This window comes from Podarcis filfolensis (assembly GCF_964270895.1).
Source record: "Podarcis filfolensis genome assembly, chromosome: 18".
NCBI classification, from domain to species: domain Eukaryota; kingdom Metazoa; phylum Chordata; class Lepidosauria; order Squamata; family Lacertidae; genus Podarcis; species Podarcis filfolensis.
In genome coordinates this window covers 8,159,512-8,178,492 of record NC_139622.1, presented here as the reverse complement: position 1 = coordinate 8,178,492, position 18,981 = coordinate 8,159,512, and the positions used below count along the sequence as shown (strand labels likewise).

The 18,981-nt window shown below is 47.5% G+C and overlaps 1 protein-coding gene across 2 annotated transcripts in view; it reads left to right on the top strand.

The window, feature by feature from the left end:
- PCSK4 (proprotein convertase subtilisin/kexin type 4) overlaps nt 1-18,981 on the top strand; it is a 22,581-nt gene extending 3,600 nt beyond the window's left edge. The window contains exons 2-14 of one of the 2 annotated variants that reach the window (XM_083594483.1): nt 331-435; nt 1,685-1,780; nt 3,569-3,697; nt 6,105-6,181; nt 7,773-7,861; nt 8,786-8,958; nt 9,963-10,175; nt 11,564-11,664; nt 13,089-13,192; nt 13,851-13,968; nt 15,326-15,511; nt 16,187-16,431; nt 18,382-18,981. In XM_083594483.1, the coding sequence (XP_083450609.1) occupies nt 331-435; nt 1,685-1,780; nt 3,569-3,697; nt 6,105-6,181; nt 7,773-7,861; nt 8,786-8,958; nt 9,963-10,175; nt 11,564-11,664; nt 13,089-13,192; nt 13,851-13,968; nt 15,326-15,511; nt 16,187-16,431; nt 18,382-18,860 (2,115 nt within the window). In that variant the 3' untranslated portion in view covers nt 18,861-18,981. The remainder of the gene's footprint in view (nt 1-330; nt 436-1,684; nt 1,781-3,568; nt 3,698-6,104; nt 6,182-7,772; nt 7,862-8,785; nt 8,959-9,962; nt 10,176-11,563; nt 11,665-13,088; nt 13,193-13,850; nt 13,969-15,325; nt 15,512-16,186; nt 16,432-18,381) is intronic. The other variant, XM_083594484.1, reaches the window with a different exon arrangement.

Sequence of the window (18,981 nt, the reverse complement as noted above, 5' to 3'; positions counted from 1 at the left end):
GTGCCTATTTCTCTACTTGCACTTTGACGTGCTTTCGAACTGCTAGGTTGGCAGGAGCAGGGACTGAGCAACGGGAGCTCACCCTGTCGTCGCGGGGATTCGAACCGATGACCTTCTGATCAGCAAGTCCTAGGCTCTGTGGTTTAACTCACAGCGCCACCCGCATCCCTACCCCTAGGATAGGTCTTTCCTTTTGCCACTGCCCTCCTTCTGTGTCTTAAAAATGCTTCCTTTCCTTCGAGCTGAAGTTTCCCCCTTGCCTTTTTCAGTCACGTTGGCCAAGGAGGAGGGGAAAGCTCAGCTTCCTGATTCTTCCTTTTGTTCCGGCAGGTAATCGAGGGGGAACCTTATTACCACCTGAAGCACAGAGGCATCGCACAGAGGTCACTGACTCGACACTGGGGCTGGCACATCCGTCTGAAGAGAGAGCCTCTGGTAAGCCGAGCGAATTGTGGAAGGGGGCTGCAGGAAGAGAGAGACTCAACTCCTTTTACCTTCGCTCTATCCACTGTTGTTGTTGTTTAGTCGTTTAGTCGTGTCCGCCTCTTTGTGACCCCCTGGACCAGAGCACGCCAGGCACTCCTGTCTTCCACTGCCTCCCGCAGTTTGGTCAAACTCATGCTGGTAGCTTCGAGAACACTGTCCCACCATCTGGTCCTCTGTCGTCCCCTTCTCCTTGTGCCCTCCATCTTTCCCAGCATCAAGGTCTTTTCCAGGGAGTCTTCTCTTCTCATGTGGCGGCCAAAGTCTTGGAGCCTCAGCTTCAGGATCTGTCCTTCCAGTGAGCACTCAGGGCTGATTTCCTTCAGAATGGAGAGGTTTGATCTATCCACTACTCTATCCACTACTGCCTCCCAATGCATGCAGTGTGTGCAAATTTCAGAAATTTTAACAAACTAACTTCAACCTTAATACACACTTCCCTTAAAGGTTCGACTTCCCACCCTTATCTCCGTGACGTTTTCATTCCCACCCTTTACCACCCGTATATCATTTTCTTTTAATGTATAAGGTAAAGGTAACATTTTAATGTTTCAGTGTTTTAATGTTGTATTTTAATCTTGTTTTTAAGTTGTATTCATTCAACTTGTTTTTATTATTGCTTGTTAGCCACCCTGAGCCCGGCCTTGGCTGGGGAGGGTGGGGTATAAATAAATTTTTATTATTATTATTAAAGGTAAGGGGACCCCTGACCATTAGGTCCAGTTGTGGCCGACGCTGGGGTTGCGGCGCTCATCTTGCTTTATTGGCCGAGGGAGCCAGTGTTTATCTGCAGACAGCTTCTGGGTCATGTGACCAGCATGACTAAGCCACTTCTGGCGAACCAGAGCAGTGCACGGAAACGCCGCTTACCTTCCCGCCAGAGCGGTACCTATTTATCTACTTGCACTGGTGTGCTTTCGAACTGCTAGGTTGGCAGGAGCAGGGACCGAGCAACGGGAGCTCACCCCGTCATTGTGGAGATTCGAACCGCCGACCTTCTGATCGGCAAGCCCAAGAGGCTCTGTGGTTTAACCCACAGTGCCACCTGTGTCCCCTTTTAATGTATAGCCGGCAATAAATTTCATATCAACTCTACACTGCATGCAATCTTGACAGGCAGCCCATAAGATCATAGAGGCATCACTGGGGTGGCGACCAAGGAGGGAAACACTTTTTTAAATGCTCGTCATTTTGCCTGTAGGTCCCCTGGTTTGAACAGCAGACAGCGAAGAGGCGAGCGAAGAGAGCCGTCACAGTCGTCCCCACCGATCCATGGTTTTACAAGCAGTGGTACATAGTGAGTGTCATCAGAAACGGCCTGGGGCACAGGCAAGGATTCGGAAGAGGGTATGCAAGGAGCTCAGAGACGCTCAGGCAGGGGTAGGCAAACTAAGGCCCGGGGGCCGGATCCGGACCAATCGCCTTCTCAATCTGGCCCACGGACGGTCCGGGAATCAGTGTGTTTTTACATGAGTAGAATGTGTGCTTTGATTTTAAATGCATCTCTGGGTTATTTGTGGGGCCTGCCTGGTGTTTTTAGATGAGTAGAATGTGTCCTTTTATTTAAAATGCATCTCTGGGTTATTTGTGGGGCATAGGAATTCGTTCATTCCCACCCCCAAAATATAGTCTGGCCCCCCACATGGTCTGAGGGACGGCGGACCGGCCCACGACTGAAAAAGGTTGCTGACCCCTGGGCTCAGGGGTTGACCCGAGAGGTTGCTGGGAGAAATGGGGCAAATGTTTTTATTATTGTTTCGATTTTGATTTTATATATTGTGATCTTTTCTGTGAATCGCTCCAAGACCTCCGGGTATAGGGCAGTATATTAAATCAATAAATGAAATAATATATAAATAAGTAAAGGACTTGATTTAAATCATTTTAGTTTTACAGAAAGGCTCCTTCTTTGCAACCAGATGAAGGTTTCATTTTTGGAATAATCAATTTTCAGAGTGGTTTTTACTGTTATATCAGAAATGACTGGTTTGGTTATACTGTTAGAAATACATTGACCGATAATTATGAAATTATCGTGAGGTTTAATAAGTTAACTATTTGGACAACTTTTCTGCTGTACTTTATTGGAAGGAGAGAAGCAAACATTTCCTTAATAACAATTTGAACCATTTATTTAACGAAAACAATAACATTATAGCCTATGTATCCATGTTGTTTAACCACATGGATACATAGGCTATAATGTTATTGTTTTTGTTAAATAAATGGTTCAAATTGTTATTCAGGAAATGGTTTTTTCAATTGTTTAAATTGAAAAAAGAAACTTAGACTGAGTTTTAGCACACATGGAAAAACTGAAAACAAATCCTTATTTCCTGATGAACTTTGGACTATAATGTATCTTAATGTAATGTAACTTATATAATGTAACTTATAGCCTTTGGACTATAATGTAACTTAAAGAGAAAATCATTGGAAAGATTCCCCCCCCCCCAAAGCATTTTACTTTAAAGATCTGATTTAAATAAAAAAATCTGATTTAAATAAAGAAAATTCGATTTTTAAAAGAAATCCAATAGTTTTGATTTTTTTAAAAAAAATCATTTTTAAAAGATATTTGTTGAAGTTTCACAAAAACATAAGTTTACAAAATGAAAAGAGGTCATATAATAAGAAAAGGATACAAAAAAAAGAACATAGAGAAATACATGAAAAAGAAAAAAGATGAATAAAGATGAATAAAAATACAAAATACAAAAGACAAATAGCTAAAAAAAGAATTAAAAACAAATCCGTTTTTTGTAACTTTGAACTCATTAGCTTATTTCCTTGGCCTCCTCACACCTCCCCTTTTTATATTCCCATTTAAATAATCAAATCAGCAAATCCTTACCCTCTTTCATTTGTGATGTTGGATTGAAAACAAGTGGCATTAGCAACAAAGTTAATAAGAATATGCAAAAATGAATTGATAATGGATGAAAATATAGAGTTATAATACAGAGTTAAGATAAAAAAATCATTTTTATCCACCTTGCTCCTTTGAAAAGATGGGTTGAGAGAGCAAAACAGAACAGTAAAGCCAACCTCGTTTCCTGCCGTCTTTTGTGCTCTTCCGTTTCAGAACAGCGATGTGTTTCCGGACCTCAACGTCCTCTCAGCCTGGAGCCAGGGCTATACGGGCTTAGGGGTGGCAGTGAGCATCTTAGATGACGGTATTGAGAAAGACCACCCCGACCTCGTAGCAAACTATGTAGGTAGAATCGGGGTCTCTTGTTTAGGGAGGGGGAGAAACACAGTTCAGCTCATATTTTATTTCACGTTTTCTGAAACGATAAACGAAATGAAACAAACAGCAACAACTGAAACAAACTTATTGGAGAAGTATAAATGCGATTTACGAGAAGCAGCAGGCTAGTTTAATAAATAATAGTGTCAAGACAGAATGCTTTCCAGTGGAGAAGGGCACCAGACAACGATGTCCTCTCTCACCTTTACTTTTTATATTGACGTTAGAAATATTGTTGTCGGAAATAAGGAAAGAGAAAGAGACGATCGGAATAACATTGAGAAAAGTGGTTTATAAGATCAGGGCCTATGCGGATGATATTTTGTTAACGACAGAAGAACCAGAAGCAAGTATCACTAAAGCAATAAAGATAATATATGATTTCGGCAAGGTGTCTGGCTTTAGAATGAATATGGAGAAGACAAAACTTATGGTAAAAAATATACAAGAACAAAAAGAACTTCAGGAAAAGGTTGGCTTTACAGATGGTGAAGAAAGTAAAATATTTGGGTATAGATCTAACTATGAAGAATATCAATCTGTACAAAAATAATTATGAGAAAGTTTGGAAAGGAATAAAGAAAGATTTTGAAACCTGGAGTAGATTAAAGTTACCCTTATGGGGAACAGTCTCCATAATTAAAATGAATGTCCTGCCGAAAATGCTATATTTGTTCCAAAAGATACCAATTATAAATAAAGAGAATTGCTTTGAGGAATGGAGGAAAGATATAACGAGATTTGTATGGCAAGGAGAAAAACCGCGGATAAAATATAAATTATTGACAGAAAGAAAGGAAACGGGAGGATTATCATTGCCAAATATAAAATTATATTATGTTTAATTTGGGTAAGAGATTGGATTAGATTGGAAAAACTAATATATTGAAAAAACAGCCTTCTTCGTGTGCCTACTCGATGAGAGGTCCGGAGGGTGGCAACACAAGAACAGGGCCTTTTCTGCGGTGGCTCCCCGTTTGCCTCCCAGTACACTGTACGTTTCCAAGCACAATTCAAAGTGTTGGTGCTGACCTTTAAACCCCTCAACGGCCTCGGCCCAGTAGACCTAAAGGAGCGTCTCCTCCACCATTGTTCTGCCCAGACAGTGAGGTCCAGCGCCGAGGTCTTCTGGCGGTTCCCTCCCTGCGAGAAGCCAGGTTACAGGGAACCAGACAGAGGGCCTTCTCGGTGGTGGCTCCCACCCTGTGGAACGCCCTCCCACCAGATGTCAAAGAGGAAAACAGCTACCAAACCTTGAGAAGACATCTGAAGGCAGCCCCGTTTAGGGAAGCTTTTAATGTTTAATAGACTATTGTATTTTAATATTCTGTCGGCAGCTGCCCAGAGTGGCTGGGGAAACCTAGCCAGATGGGCGGGATATAAATAATAAATTATTATTTATTATTATTATTATTATTATTATTATTATTATTATTGAATGCTCTCCCCAGGGAGACTTGCCTGGCGCCTTCATTATATACCTTTATACACCGTATACAACGTATATGCCAAGCGAAAACATTGGTCTTCAACCAGATTTGGGGCTGATTAACACCCTTTTAATTGTGTTTGTGGGTTTGGGTTACTGGTTTGTGGGCGGGTTTTTTGTTCTTGTTTTTATTGTGCGCTTTCTGTTTTTGTATTGCATTTTTACGTTGTGAACCTCCCCGGGAGCTGCGGATGAAGGGTAGGATACAAATTTAACAAAATCCTTTGACATTCACACTTGCTGCTGTAATAGCATTCATAAATAAATTTATATCCCAATCTGTCCCTATAATTCCCAAAAGAAAAGCTTCTGAGTTTTTTTTTAACATCCTTTTCAATTCATCGTATATCATTTCCCATTCAGCTTTAACCTTACTACAAGGCCACCACATGTGATAAAAAGAACCTTCTTTCTTTTTACATTTCCAACATTTGTTCTACAGTGGTACCTCGGGTTAAGTACTTAATTTGTTCTGGAGGTCCGTTCTTAACCTGAAACTGTTCTTAACCTGAAGCACCACTTTAGCTAATGGGGCCTCCTGCTGCTGCTGCGCCACCAGAGCACAATTTCTGTTCTCATCCTAAAGCAAAGTTCTTAACCTGAAGCACTATTTCTGGGTTAGTGGAGTCTGTAACCTGAAGCGTATGTAACCTGAAGCGTATGTAACCCGAGGTACCACCACTGTATTTAGATTTATACATTTTTGCCAATTTACTTGGTGTTAGATACCAACGATATATCATTTTCATATAATTTTCTCTTAAACCATAACGTGCTGTAAATTTTATATCCATATTCCACTCTCACTGGACTGCTATTAACTGGGTTTTTTTCTTGTTTCTTGGGAACTGGAGCTTCACTGATCTTGGCTTTTTCTTTTAGGACCCTGAGGCCAGTTACGACTTCAATGACGACGACCCTGACCCGCAGCCTCGATACAATGCATGGGATGAGAATCGGTGAGTTTATTCTTCTGCCAGAGTCTTGTGGCGTTGAGTCAGATCTGTTCTGGCAAGCGAGATCCATCTTGGAGTGGCCGCAACCGGACTGAGGAGCACGGAGGAATTATTTGACAAACATTCTTCCTAAATCCTAAATTCAGTACAGTGGTACCTTGGTTCTCAAACTTCATCCGTTCCGGAAGTCCGTTCCAAAACCAAAGTGTTCCAAAACCAAGGCACGCTTTCCCATATAAAGCAATGCAAAACGGATTAATCGGTTCCACATTTTTAAAAACAACCCCCAAAACAGCAATTTGGCATGAATTTTACTATCTGACGAGACCATTGATCCATAAAAGGAAAGCAATAATCAATGTAATGTACTGTAAAATAAGACAGTATTGTAGATGATAAAAATTAAAATTATTACTGTTTTCTTACTTGCACTGATGATCGTCATTGTTTGGATGGGGGGCCTTTTATCCATGTCCGCAGTCACACAATCAATCCATCAGTAGCTGAGCTGGTTTCCACATGGTCACAAAAACAAATGAACTGAAAAAACCTCAGAAACAAAAAATGCAAAATAAATATAAAAAACAAAAGAGCCAAATTTCTAGAAGTCCGTTTGACTTCTGAAATGTTCGAAAACCAAGGTGCAGCTTCTGATTGGCGCAGGGGCCCCGGAAACAATAGCCGACAGCCGCATCGGACGTTTGGCTTCCCAAAAATGTTCGAAAACCGGAACACTTCCAGGTTTGTGGCATTTGGGAACCAAGGCATTTGAGAACCAAGGTACCACTGTACTCTACATTTCCCCATCAATTTGCAATTTTTTTAAAAAAAAAGTCACCATGAAAATTCACCAGCGTTTTAGTGTGAATTTCCCTAAATGTACATGTTTGCATGCCATTTCGCCTCCTGCCCATGAGTTCAAGATAAAATTCAAGATTAGGTGCGTATTTCTGATCCATCCGTTGGCTGGAGAAACGCACTGCAGAACTCTTGTTGTTGTTTAGTCATTTAGTTGTGTCCGACTCTTCGTGACCCCATGGACCAGAGCACACCAGGCACTCCTGTCTTCCACTGCCTCCCGCAGTTTGGTCAAACTCATGCTGGTAGCTTCGAGAACACTGTCCAACCATCTCGTCCTCTGTCGTCCCCTTCTCCTTGTTACCTCCATCTTTCCCAACATCAGGGTCTTTTCCAGGGAGTCTTCTCTTCTCATGAGGTGGCCAAAGTCTTGGAGCCTCAGCTTTAGGATCTGTCCTTCCAGTGAGCACTCAGGGCTGATTTCCTTCAGAATGGAGAGGTTTGATCTTCTCTCAGTCCATGGGACTCCCAAGAGTCTCCTCCAGCACCAGAATTCAAAAGTATCCATTCTTCGGCGATCAGCCTTCTTTATGGTCCAGCTCTCACTTCCATACATCACTACTGGGAAAACCATAGCTTTTACTATACTGCAGAACTCAGAGAAGCACAAATTTTAAAACGCAGCAGTGTTTAGGTTCGCGAGTTGCTTTGTTTTTTGGTAGGTTCACCTTTAAACGCGGAACAGATCTGGACTGCTCCCTTGTCCTTAACTGCTGTTTGCGTCTTTTAATCGCAGGCACGGGACTCGCTGCGCTGGAGAGGTCGCCGCCACGGCCGACAACGACGTTTGCGGAGCCGGCATCGCTTACCGGGCAAAGATCGGGGGCGAGTGAGCCCTTGTTTTGGGGATGACTTGGGGAAAGGAATGGGGTTTGGGGTTTGGAGTGAATTGCAAGAGGATGGCAGCGGAGGAAACAGCCCAGGTTCCCTTCCCCGGAGGCTGCTACAAGAAAGGGGACAAAAGACTCCAGATTATATGACTGGGTTTTTTTGGTTTCATGCACCCCATACCTTTAAAGTACACCCAAAGCCCACACACCTCCAAGAATCCTCTCTCGGCTACAATTCTCAGCATCGTTAAACTACAGGTTTAGAGGTCCCGGGCCCTAAGGAAGTCAGACTATCGTCCACCAGGGCCAGGGCCTTCTCAGTGATGGCTCCGACTTGGTGGAATGCTCTGTCCCCGGAGACCAGGGCCCTGCAGGATTTAACCTCCTTCTGTTGGGCCTGTAAGACAGGGCTACTCCACCTGGCCTTTAATTTGAATTCAGCCTGATCTTTTATTTCCCTTCTCTTCCCTCCCCCTCCCCTTTTATGAAGATCACCCGCTCTGAGACCCCACAGCTAATTCTCCCCTGGCCTCCTCACTGGCCCAAGTAGGACCAATTCAGCCAGGTAGCCCTGGGGATTATCTAACTGATTTTTGAATTTTATGGTTATTCGTGTTTTTATGCTGTATTTTATGCTGCTTTTATAATTGTTTTAAATTTGCTGTTAGCCGCCCTGAATTGATAATTGATTTATAGATATCAGCAACTTGGTATTAATGTACCTCCTTGTATACGCAGTGAATTTTTTTGGGAATATTTCTGTTTAATTTGTCTGCTGTGGCTTCAGGTTTAAGATATATTTTGTAAGATATTAAGCTGTACGGAAAATAACTAAACATATAGGTATAAATAAAATAATGGAGACTGCGGCCTGGGGAAACTGACAGAGCATCTCATCCTTTTTCCCTCTTCCTCTCAGGGGTGAGGATGCTTGATGGCACCGTGACGGACATTGTCGAGGCTCAGTCCTTGAGTTTCCACCCTCAGTACATTGATATCTACAGTGCTAGCTGGGGCCCGGAAGATGATGGGAAAACAGTGGATGGTCCCGGCATTCTGGCCACGGAAGCCTTCCGCAAGGGCATAATTAATGTAAGATTTAGCATCCACCCAAACGGTCCCTGGCAAATTGTTTCCAGCGTTTGGAATGCTGCAAGCTGCTGAGCTGAAGTATAGCCTCTTGGGCTTGCGGATCAGAAGGTCTGTGGTTCGAATCCCCACAACGGGGTGAGCTCCCATTGCTCTGTCCCAGCTCCTGCCAACCTAGCACTTCAAAAGCACGCCAGCGCAAGTAGATAAATAGGTACCACTCCGGCGGGAAGGTAAACGGTGTTTCCATGTGCTCTGGTTTCAGTCACGGTGTCCCTTTGCGCCAGAAGCAGTTTAGTCCTGCTGGCTACATGACCCGGAAAGCTGTCTGTGGGCAAATACCGGCTCCCTCGGCCTGAAAGCGAGATGAGCACCACAACCCCATAGTCGCCTTTGACTGGACTTAACCATCCGGGGTCCTTTATCTTTTAAAGATAAAGGGACCCTTGACCATTAGGTCCATTCGTGGCCGACTCTGTGCTTGCAGCGCTCATCTCGCTTTATTGGCCAAGGGAGCTGGCGTACAGCTTCCAGGTCGCGTGGCCAGCATGACTAAGCCGCTTCTGGCGAACCAGAGCAGTGCACGGAAACGCCGTTTACCTTCCTGCCAGAGCGGTACCTATTTATCTACTGGCACTTTGATGTGCTTTCGAACTGCTAGGTTGGCAGGAGCAGGGACCGAGCAACGGGAGCTCACCCCGTCACGGGGATTCGAACCGCTGACCTTCTGATCGGCAAGTCCTAGGCTCTGTGGTTTAACCCACCCACAAATGCATCTTTCTTGCTGGTAAAATTTCCTTACCTCCCACCAGTGCTCGATGGAAGGAGGATTCAGCTTCTTCCCCTACCGCCCCCCCTAGAATCCTGAAACACCCCCAATTGGGCTGTAGGGACCAGGTTGACAACCCTTGATCTATGCATATCTACATGCAGGAAATGGATCCATCAGAATGATGCAGCTTTATGGAATTATATCCCCCCAACAGATTTTCTCCTTCTGTTTTCAGGGCCGTCAGGGGCTGGGCTCCCTCTTCGTCTGGGCCTCGGGGAACGGCGGCCTCCGCAGCGACAACTGCAACTGCGACGGCTACACCAACAGCATCTACACCTTGTCGGTGGGCAGCACGACCGAGAGGGGCAGGGTGCCCTGGTACAACGAGGCCTGCGCCTCGACCCTCACCACCACTTACAGCAGCGGGGCGAAAGGCGAGAAGCAGATTGTGAGATGCCTTTTTGCTCGCGGTTCTCTTGACAAAGACAGGGGGCAACTGGAGGGCAGGCAGGGCATTCAGCCAATCTCACGCACGCGCTGTCTGGTAAAAAGGCTGTTTTTAGAATACATACATCTTCTTCTTTGGCGATCCCTCGTAGCCGAGATTGTCTTCCATAAACACGGTTTTAACCGTGAGTCCATAAGTGACTGTGGAGGCCAATTCTGGATCCACACGTCCTTCCGCAGTGGGGACATTGGTTTCCGGGTGGGAGTCGATCACAGTGAGGGTTTGCCAAGCGTACTTTCCTCTTAGCATGTTTCTCCCTCGCGTCCTGAGTTCGAGTGTCTTCAAAGCCCACAACACCTTTGGTAAAGGCTGTTTTCCAATTGGATGAACTCGCGAGCAGGATGTGAGCTATGAGCAGCAGAGAGAATTAGAGATTGCTGTATTAGAGTTAGGAGAGGAAAGGAGGAAGATAAGGTCTACAGCAAAGCGTGGAAAAGAAAAACATCACAGAAAATGGGGGGATGTGCCCTCCATCTTTCCCAGCATCAGGGTCTTTTCCAGGGAGTCTTCTCTTCTCCTGAGGTGGCCAAAGTATTGGAGCCTCAGCTTCACGATCTGTCCTTCCAGTGAGCACTCAGGGCTGATTTCCTTCTGAATGGAGAGGTTTGATCTTCTTGCAGTCCATGGGACTCTCAAGAGTCTCCTCCAGCACCAGAATTCAAAAGCATCCATTCTTCGGCGATCAGCCTTCTTTATGGTCCAGCTCTCACTTCCATACATCACTTCTGGGAAAACCATAGCTTTAAGTATACGGACCTTTGTAGGCAAGGTGATGTCTCTGCTTTTTAAGATGCTGTCTATGAGACCTTAGAATTCCTATAACACCACCCGAAAGCTTCATGCAAGCGTCACAGGAAAAGGCGTTCTGCAACAGAAATGTGAGAGAGTGTGGCTTTTGTCTCCTGTTTTGTCGAGATACCTGATAATGTTTCCCGATTGCCTTAACGTGGCCATTCTGGGCCGTTATATTGAGGTGGCAAATACATTAGTTCTCAAACCCAGTTCTCTGGCCTCCCCTATTCACACACAAAACATGCCCTTTTGATTGGATTTGAAGCCTTTGGGAATGAAAAGAATGATTGGGAGAGGTTTTCCCCAAGATATTTCATTCTGTAGAGGAAATATGGGGGGAGGGTCATTAAGAATTGCAGGATAGCTCTCCTGTACTATTTCGGAGCTGTGGTCTGTGTACCTTGCCCATGAACATTTGTTTTATTGACGGCACCTTAGAACTATTATAATAATGGGAGAAGTTTGGAGGCTGGCTGAGGAATCCGTGCAACCTGTAATTCTTATTTTATTTTTTGTGATTCTCTTTCCCCTCGCAGGTGACCACAGACCTGCGCCACACCTGCACCAGCGGCCACACAGGAACGTCTGCTTCCGCCCCTCTCGCGGCCGGCATGATTTCGCTCGCTTTGGAAGCCAAGTAAGAGGGGAGGAGAGTCGGCTAACCTCTTTGGGGCCCAAGGGCCCCACCGCAAATCTTCCGGAGGGGCTGGGGCACAAATCTGACTTCTCAGCTCAGTTGATTTGATCTCTTTCAAATCGGAACCAGTGAAGGCGGTGAAGGTCCTGTGTGAGTGTCTGGAGGCAGTTGGAGGATGGATGGCGGCTAACAGATTGAGGCTGAATCCTGACAAGACAGAAGAACTGTTTTGGGGGGACAGGAGGTGGGCAGGTGTGGAGGACTCCCTGGTCCTGAATGGGGTAATTGTGCCCCTGAAGGACCAAGTGCACAGCCTGCGAGTCATTTTGGACTCACAGCTGTCCATGGAGGCGCAGGTCAATTCTATGCCAGAGTGGTGCATGCTCTAGTTATCTCCCACTTGGACTACTGCAATGCGCTCTATGTGTGGCTACCTTTGAAGGTGACCCGGAAACTACAACTAATCCAGAATGCGGCAGCTAGGCTGGTGACTGGGAGCGGCTGCCGAGACCATATAACACCGGTCTTGAAAGACCTACACTGGCTCCCAGTATGTTTCCGAGCACAATTCAAAGTGTTGGTGCTGACCTTTAAAGCCCTAAACGGCTTCGGTCCAGTATACCTGAAGGAGCGTCTCCACCTCCATCATTCTGCCCGGACACTGAGGTCCAGCTCCGAGGGCCTTCTGGCGGTTCCCTCCCTGTGAGAAGCCAAGTTACAGGGAACCAGGCAGAGGGCCTTCTCGGTGGTGGCGCCCGCCCTGTGGAACGCCCTCCCACCAGATGTCAAAGAGAAAAAGAGCTACCAGACTTTTAGAAGACATCTAAAGGCAGCCCTGTTTAGGGAAGCTTTTAAAGTTTAATAGGTTATTGTATTTTAGCTTTTTGTTGGAAGCTGCCCAGAGTGGCTGGGGAAACCCAGCCAGATGGGCAGGGTAAAAATAAATTATTATTATTATTATTGATTAGAGCCTGGTGAAGAGGAGGTTAAGGGGTGATATGATAGCCATGTTCAAATATATAAAAGGATGTCACATAGAGGAGGGAGAAAGGTTGTTTTCTGCTGCTCCAGAGAAGCGGACACGGAGCAATGGATCCAAACTACAAGAAAGAAGATTCCACCTAAACATTAGGAAGAACTTCCTGACAGTAAGAGCTGTTTGACAGTGGAATTTGCTGCCAAGGAGTGTGGTGGAGTCTCCTTCTTTGGAGGTCTTTAAGCAGAGGCTTGACAACCATATGTCAGGAGTGCTCTGATGGTGTTTCCTGCTTGGCAGGGGGTTGGACTCGATGGCCCTTGTGGTCTCTTCCGACTCTATGATTCTATGATAACGCCAAAGACAGGGGCTCGATCTCCATACAGGCCACCTGCATATTCCTGCAGTGCAACTCTTGTGATTCTCACTCCCTTCTCCATCTTCGTAGCCCAGCCCTGACCTGGCGTGACATGCAACACATTGTCGTGAGGTCTTCCAGGCCAGCCCACCTCCAGGCAGACGACTGGGCTGTGAATGGTGTGGGCCGCAAAGGTGAGCCTGGGGAGAGCTGGGATCGAAGCAACATCTGGAAGGCTGCCACATCTGGAGTGCTGCATGTTCCTCCTCTGTCGTTTAGTCGTTTAGTCGTGTCCGCCTCTTCATGAACCCCTGGACCAGAGCACACCAGGCACTCCTGTCTTCCACTGCCTCCCGCAGTTTGGTCAAACTCATGCTGGTAGCTTCGAGAACACTGTCCCACCATCTCGTCCTCTGTCGTCCCCTTCTCCTTGTGCCCTCCATCTTTCCCAACATCAGGGTCTTTTCCAGGGAGTCTTCTCTTCTCATGAGGGGGCCAAAGTATTGGAGCCTCAGCTTCAGGATCTGTCCTTCCAGTGAGCACTCAGGGCTGATTTCCTTAAGAATAGATAGATTTGTTCTTCTTGCAGTCCATGGGACTCGCAAGAGTCTCCTCCAGCACCAGAATTCAAAAGCATCAATTCTTCGGCGATCAGCCTTCTTGATGGTCCAGCAGCATTTCCCAAACTTAGGTCTCCAGCTGTTTGGGGACCACAATTCCCATCCTCCCTAGCTAGCAAGGCCAGTGGTCAGGGACGATGGGATTTGTGGTCCACGTTTTGGGGAAACACTGTAATTCCTCCGAGGGAGCAGGATCTCACCACAGTTTCTCTTGTTTCTCTCCCCCCTTCAGTGAGTCACTATTATGGATATGGGCTCTTAGATGCTGGACGCCTGGTGGATCTGGCCAAGAGGTGGAATACGACTGGGCCGCAGAGGAAATGCTCCATCAGAATCATCTACAAGCCATTGTAAGGGACGGGCTCTCAACAGGCAGAGGGCCTTCTCGGTAGTGGCGCCCGCCCTGTGGAACGCCCTCCCATTAGATGTCAAAGCGATATACAACTACAGTGGTACCTCAGGTTAAGTACTTAATTCATTCTGGAGGTCCGTTCTTAACCTGAAACTGTTCTTAACCTGAAGCACCACTTTAGTAAATGGGGCCTCCTGCTGTTGCCGCGCCTCCAGAGCACAATTTCTGTTCTCATCCTGAAGCAAAGTTCTTAACCCGAGGTACTATTTCTGGGTTAGCCGAGTCTGTAACCTGAAGTGTATGTAACCTGAGGTACCACTGTATCTGACTTTTAGAAGGCATCTGAAGGCAGCCCTGTTTAGGGAGGTTTTTAATGTTTGATGTTCTTTTGTGTTTTTAATATTCTGTTGGGAGCTGCTCAGAGTGGCTGAGGAAACCCAGCCTGATGTGTGGGGTATAAATAATAAATTATTATTATTATTATTATTATTATTATTATTATTATTATTATTATTATATACCCAAGGGCTTGCCTATTAGAAGGTCGGCGGTTTGAATCCCTGCAATGAACTCCCATTCTTCGGTCCCTGATCCTGCCAACCTAGCAGTTCGAAAGCACGAAGTGCAAGTAGATAAATAGGTACCACTCTGGCGGGAAGGTACAGCTTCCGGGTCATGTGGCCAGCATGACTAAGCCGCTTCTGGCGAACCAGAGCAGCGCACGGAAACACCGTTTACCTTCCCACCAGAGTGGTACCTATTGATCTACTTGCACTTTGACGTGCTTTCGAACTGCTAGGTGGGCTGGGGCAGGGACCGAGCAACGGGAGCTCACCCTGTCGTGGGGATTCGAACCGCCGACCTTCCGATCGGCAAGCCCTAGGCTCTGTGGTTTAGACCACAGCGCCACCCGCGTCCCTTTGATATCTTTTAGACGTTGACAAATGAGACTGTTTGCTTTGGTAAGGCCGAAATCCAAAGGTAAAAGGTAAAGGGACTCCTGACCGTTAGGTCCAGTCGTGACCGACTCTGGGGTTGCGGCGCTCATCTCGCTTTACTGGCCGAGGGAGCCGGCATACAGCTTCTGGGTCATGTGGCCAGCAGGACTAAGCCGCTTCTGGCGAACCAGAGCAGCACACGGAAACGCCGTTTACCTTCCCGCCGGAGTGGTACCTATTTATCTACTTGCACTTTGACGTCCTTTCGAACTGCTAGGTGAGCAGGAGCAGGGACCGAGCAACGGGAGCTCCCCCCGTCGTGGGATAGCTCCTTTTGAATGGTGCTGAGCATGTTCGAACCCTACTGCAAATAACTCTGCCTCTTTTTCCTCTCCCTCCCCTTTGGCTTTTTGGCAGGCCAATTGGTTCAAGGCTATCCATCGCCAAAAACGTCACCTCTTCCTCCTGCGAGAGGAAGGAGCAGAGCATCCGTTCCCTGGAGCACGTCCAGGTCCAGCTCTCCCTCCGCTACAGCCGCCGAGGAGATTTAGCCATCTCTCTGACCAGCCCCATGGGGACCAAATCCACTCTGGTGGCTGTCAGGTAAGGCAAGGCGATATATTGGTACATCGTCCCAAACCGAAGTCCATATCGTGATGTTGGCTTCACTGTTTCTGACCGGCCCTAATTTCGCGAATCATGATGGGCTGTACAGTGGTACCTCAGGTTAAGTACTTAATTCGTTCCGGAGGTCCGTTCTTAACCTGAAACTGTTCTTAACCTGAAGCACCACTTTAGCTAATGGGGCCTCCTGCTGCCGCCACGCCGCCGGAGCACGATTTCTGTTCTCATCCTGAAGCAAAGTTCTTAACCTGAAGCACTATTTCTGGGTTAGCGGAGTCTGTAACCTGAAGCATATGTAACCTGAAGCGTATGTAACCCGAGGTACATTTCCCAATACAGTGGTACCTTGGTTTAAGAACAGCTTAGTTTATGAACAACTTGGATTAATAATAATACCTTTATTGTCATTGTACAACCTGTGTAACGGTGTTTCCGTTACTCTGGTTCGCCAGAAGCGGCTTAGTCCTGCTGGCCACATGACCCGGAAGCTGTATGCCGGCTCCCTCGCCCAATAAAGTGAATATTATCACCCTTGTTTTAGACACTATGTAATTCTGTGGATGCAGCCCAGAAGAGCGTTAGATTTTTTTGCTGCAGCATCACACCGTCGGCTCATGTTAAGCTCGTGCACGATTTCTCTATTTTGCCCGCCAGGCCTCACGACACCAGCCGCGAGGGGTACAGGGACTGGTCTTTCATGTCCACACACTATTGGGACGAAAATCCGTGGGGCGTCTGGTCCCTTCTGCTGGAGAACAAAGGCGACGCATACAACACGGGGTCCCTTGACAGCTTTGTGTTAAAACTGTACGGCACAGAGGAAGATATGAGGGCGAGACCGGTCGCAGCCTCGATGGTGGGCAGCTGTGCTGTGCGAAGCGCTGATGGAGAATGCCTGGGTAAGTTGCGTCCATCCCTCCTTACCCTGGCTGGCAGGCCGCGGAGCCTGCGGAACTCCTTGCCACTGGATCCCAGTATCAAAATAAATGGACTGTTGGGAAATGGAGGGGTAGGGCTCTTTTGGTTTGGCGGGAGGGGCCATTAATCTCCCCCACCCCAGGCCGATTTTGGTAGGTGATTGACAGGTGGGGGAGTCCGAACCGTCTCGTCATGTGCGTCGATGTCTTTCCCGCTGGGAAATGCAGCACACAGCAGGTGCAGGAGGCGATCAGACTTTGGAAAGCTGGCGCCGCCGGATCAAGTACCGTATTTTTCTACAAGACGCACCAGACCACAAGACGCACCTAGTTTTCGGAGGAGGAAAACAAGAAAAGAAATATTCTGAATCCCAGAAGCCAGAACAGCAAGAGGGATCGCTGCGCAGTGAAAGCAGCAATCCCTCTTGCTGTTCTGGCTTCTGGGATAGCTGTGCAGCCTGCATTCGCTCCATAAGACGCACACACATTTCCCCTTACTTTTTAGGAGGGGAAAAGTGAGTCTTATAGAGCAAAAAAATACGGGAGTATTTGGAGGAGGAAAACAAGAAAAGAAATCTTCTGAATCCCAGAAGCCAGAACAGCAAGAGGGATCTGGCTTCTGGGATAGCGGCGCGAAGCCTCTTCAGGGCAGCGGGAAGAAGGCTCCTCCAAGAGCCGCGCTCCCTTTAAAGAGCTTGCAGAGCGTGTGTGCGGCTCTTGGGGGCTTTCTCCCGAGTAGGGAGAAGGGCAGCTCTTTAAAGGGAGCGCTGAGCAGAGCCTCTCGCCTGCATTCGCTGCATAAGACACACAAACATTTCCCCTTACTTTTTAGGAGGGGAAAAGTGCGTCTTACAGAGCGAAAAATACGGTACATCAAATTTGCCGTGAGAGTTCTGGGTTTGGAACAAATGCGCGATGAATAATACAGTAAAATCCAAGCCGCAAACTCCCTGCTGCTTTTCACGCCGTTGTCTCTCGAGACGGGCGGATGCCAACAATTCTGAATACGGCCGTGCTTCGGAATAATAATAATAATAATAATAATAATAATAATAATAATAATTTATTATTTATACCCTGCCCCAGAGTGGGCAGCTTCCAACAAAACACTAAAATACAATAACCTATTAAACATTAAAAGCTTCCCTAAACAGAGCTGCCTTCAGATGTCTTCTAAAAGTTTGGTAGTTACTTTTCTCTTTGACATCTGGTGGGAGGGCGTTCCACAGGGTGGGCACCACCACCGAGAAGGCCCTCTGCCTGGTTCCCTGTAACTTGGCTTCTTGCAGCGAGGGAACCACTAGAAGGCCCTCGGAGCTGGACCTCAGTGTCCGGGCAGAACGATGGGGGTGGAGATGCTCCTTCAGGACTACTGGGCCGAGGCCGTTTAGGGCTTTAAAGGTCAGCGCCAACACTTTGAATTGTGCTCGGAAACGTACTGGGAGCCAGTGTAGGTCTGTCAAGACCGGTGTTATATGGTCTCGGCGGCCGCTCCCAGTCACCAGTCTAGCTGCCGCATTCTGGATTAATTGCAGTTTCCGGGTCACCTTCAAAGGTAGCCCCGCATAGAGCGCATTGCAGTAGTCCGACTTCCAAAACATTCAGAAACCAAGGCGTGGCTTCCGATTGGCTGCAGGAAGCTCCTGTCAGCCAATCGGAAGCCGCGCCGGAACATTCAGGTTCCAAAGAACGTTTGCAAACCGGAACGTTTGCTTCCGGGTTTGCGGCATTCAGGAGCCGAGACGTTCGACTCGCAAGGCGTCCGGCTTTCGAGGTACGACTGCAATGCTGTTTTTACAGGGTAGGGGGGGCCGTTCCTGGGACTGAGTTCATGGAACCCTGCGGCCGTTCCAACAAAATTTGGGAACCGTTGTTCTCTGCCTCCCCTCCGGCGTCTCTCCTGCGTCGCTCACCCTCTCTTTCTCTTCTCAGAATGCCACGGCCCCTTCTACGTCCTCCAGCGCCGATGCGTCTCCTACTGCCCCCCCAGATATTACGCCCTCTCCCGGCCCTCGCTGGCTCCCGACGGGACACCCCGCAACGCCCGGTTCTGCGCCGCTTGCCACCCGTCCTGCTACACCTGTCTCGGAGGCGCGGAAAACTGCACTGCTTGCCCGCCTTTCAGTAGCTTCCAAGAAGCCGACCACCGCTGTCTCCAGCACCCGTACTACACGTCCCGGGGAGGGGAGGTCGCCCGGGGGCACGGGCACCTTCCGCTCCTGCTTGCGGTGGCCCTGATGTTTGTGGGGCCCGTCGTCTTCTCCCTCCTCTACGGGGCTTACCGCCTGGCATCCCGAAAGGTCAAGGGGCAGAAGGGGGCAGGGGCCCGGGCCGAATCCGGGTCGGAACCGCTGTGCCTGAACCAGACAGAGGAATGTTTAAAGGAGCCGCTGCGGAAGCCTTTCCCGTGAAAATGAAAGCTGGGGGACTCGAACCCGGCTCTGCATTGATGCCTTGTTTTGTTTTTTTACTCTCACTCCAAAAAACACCAAACCCTGTTTTTTCTTGAATGCAATACAATCTCAGCCTGTG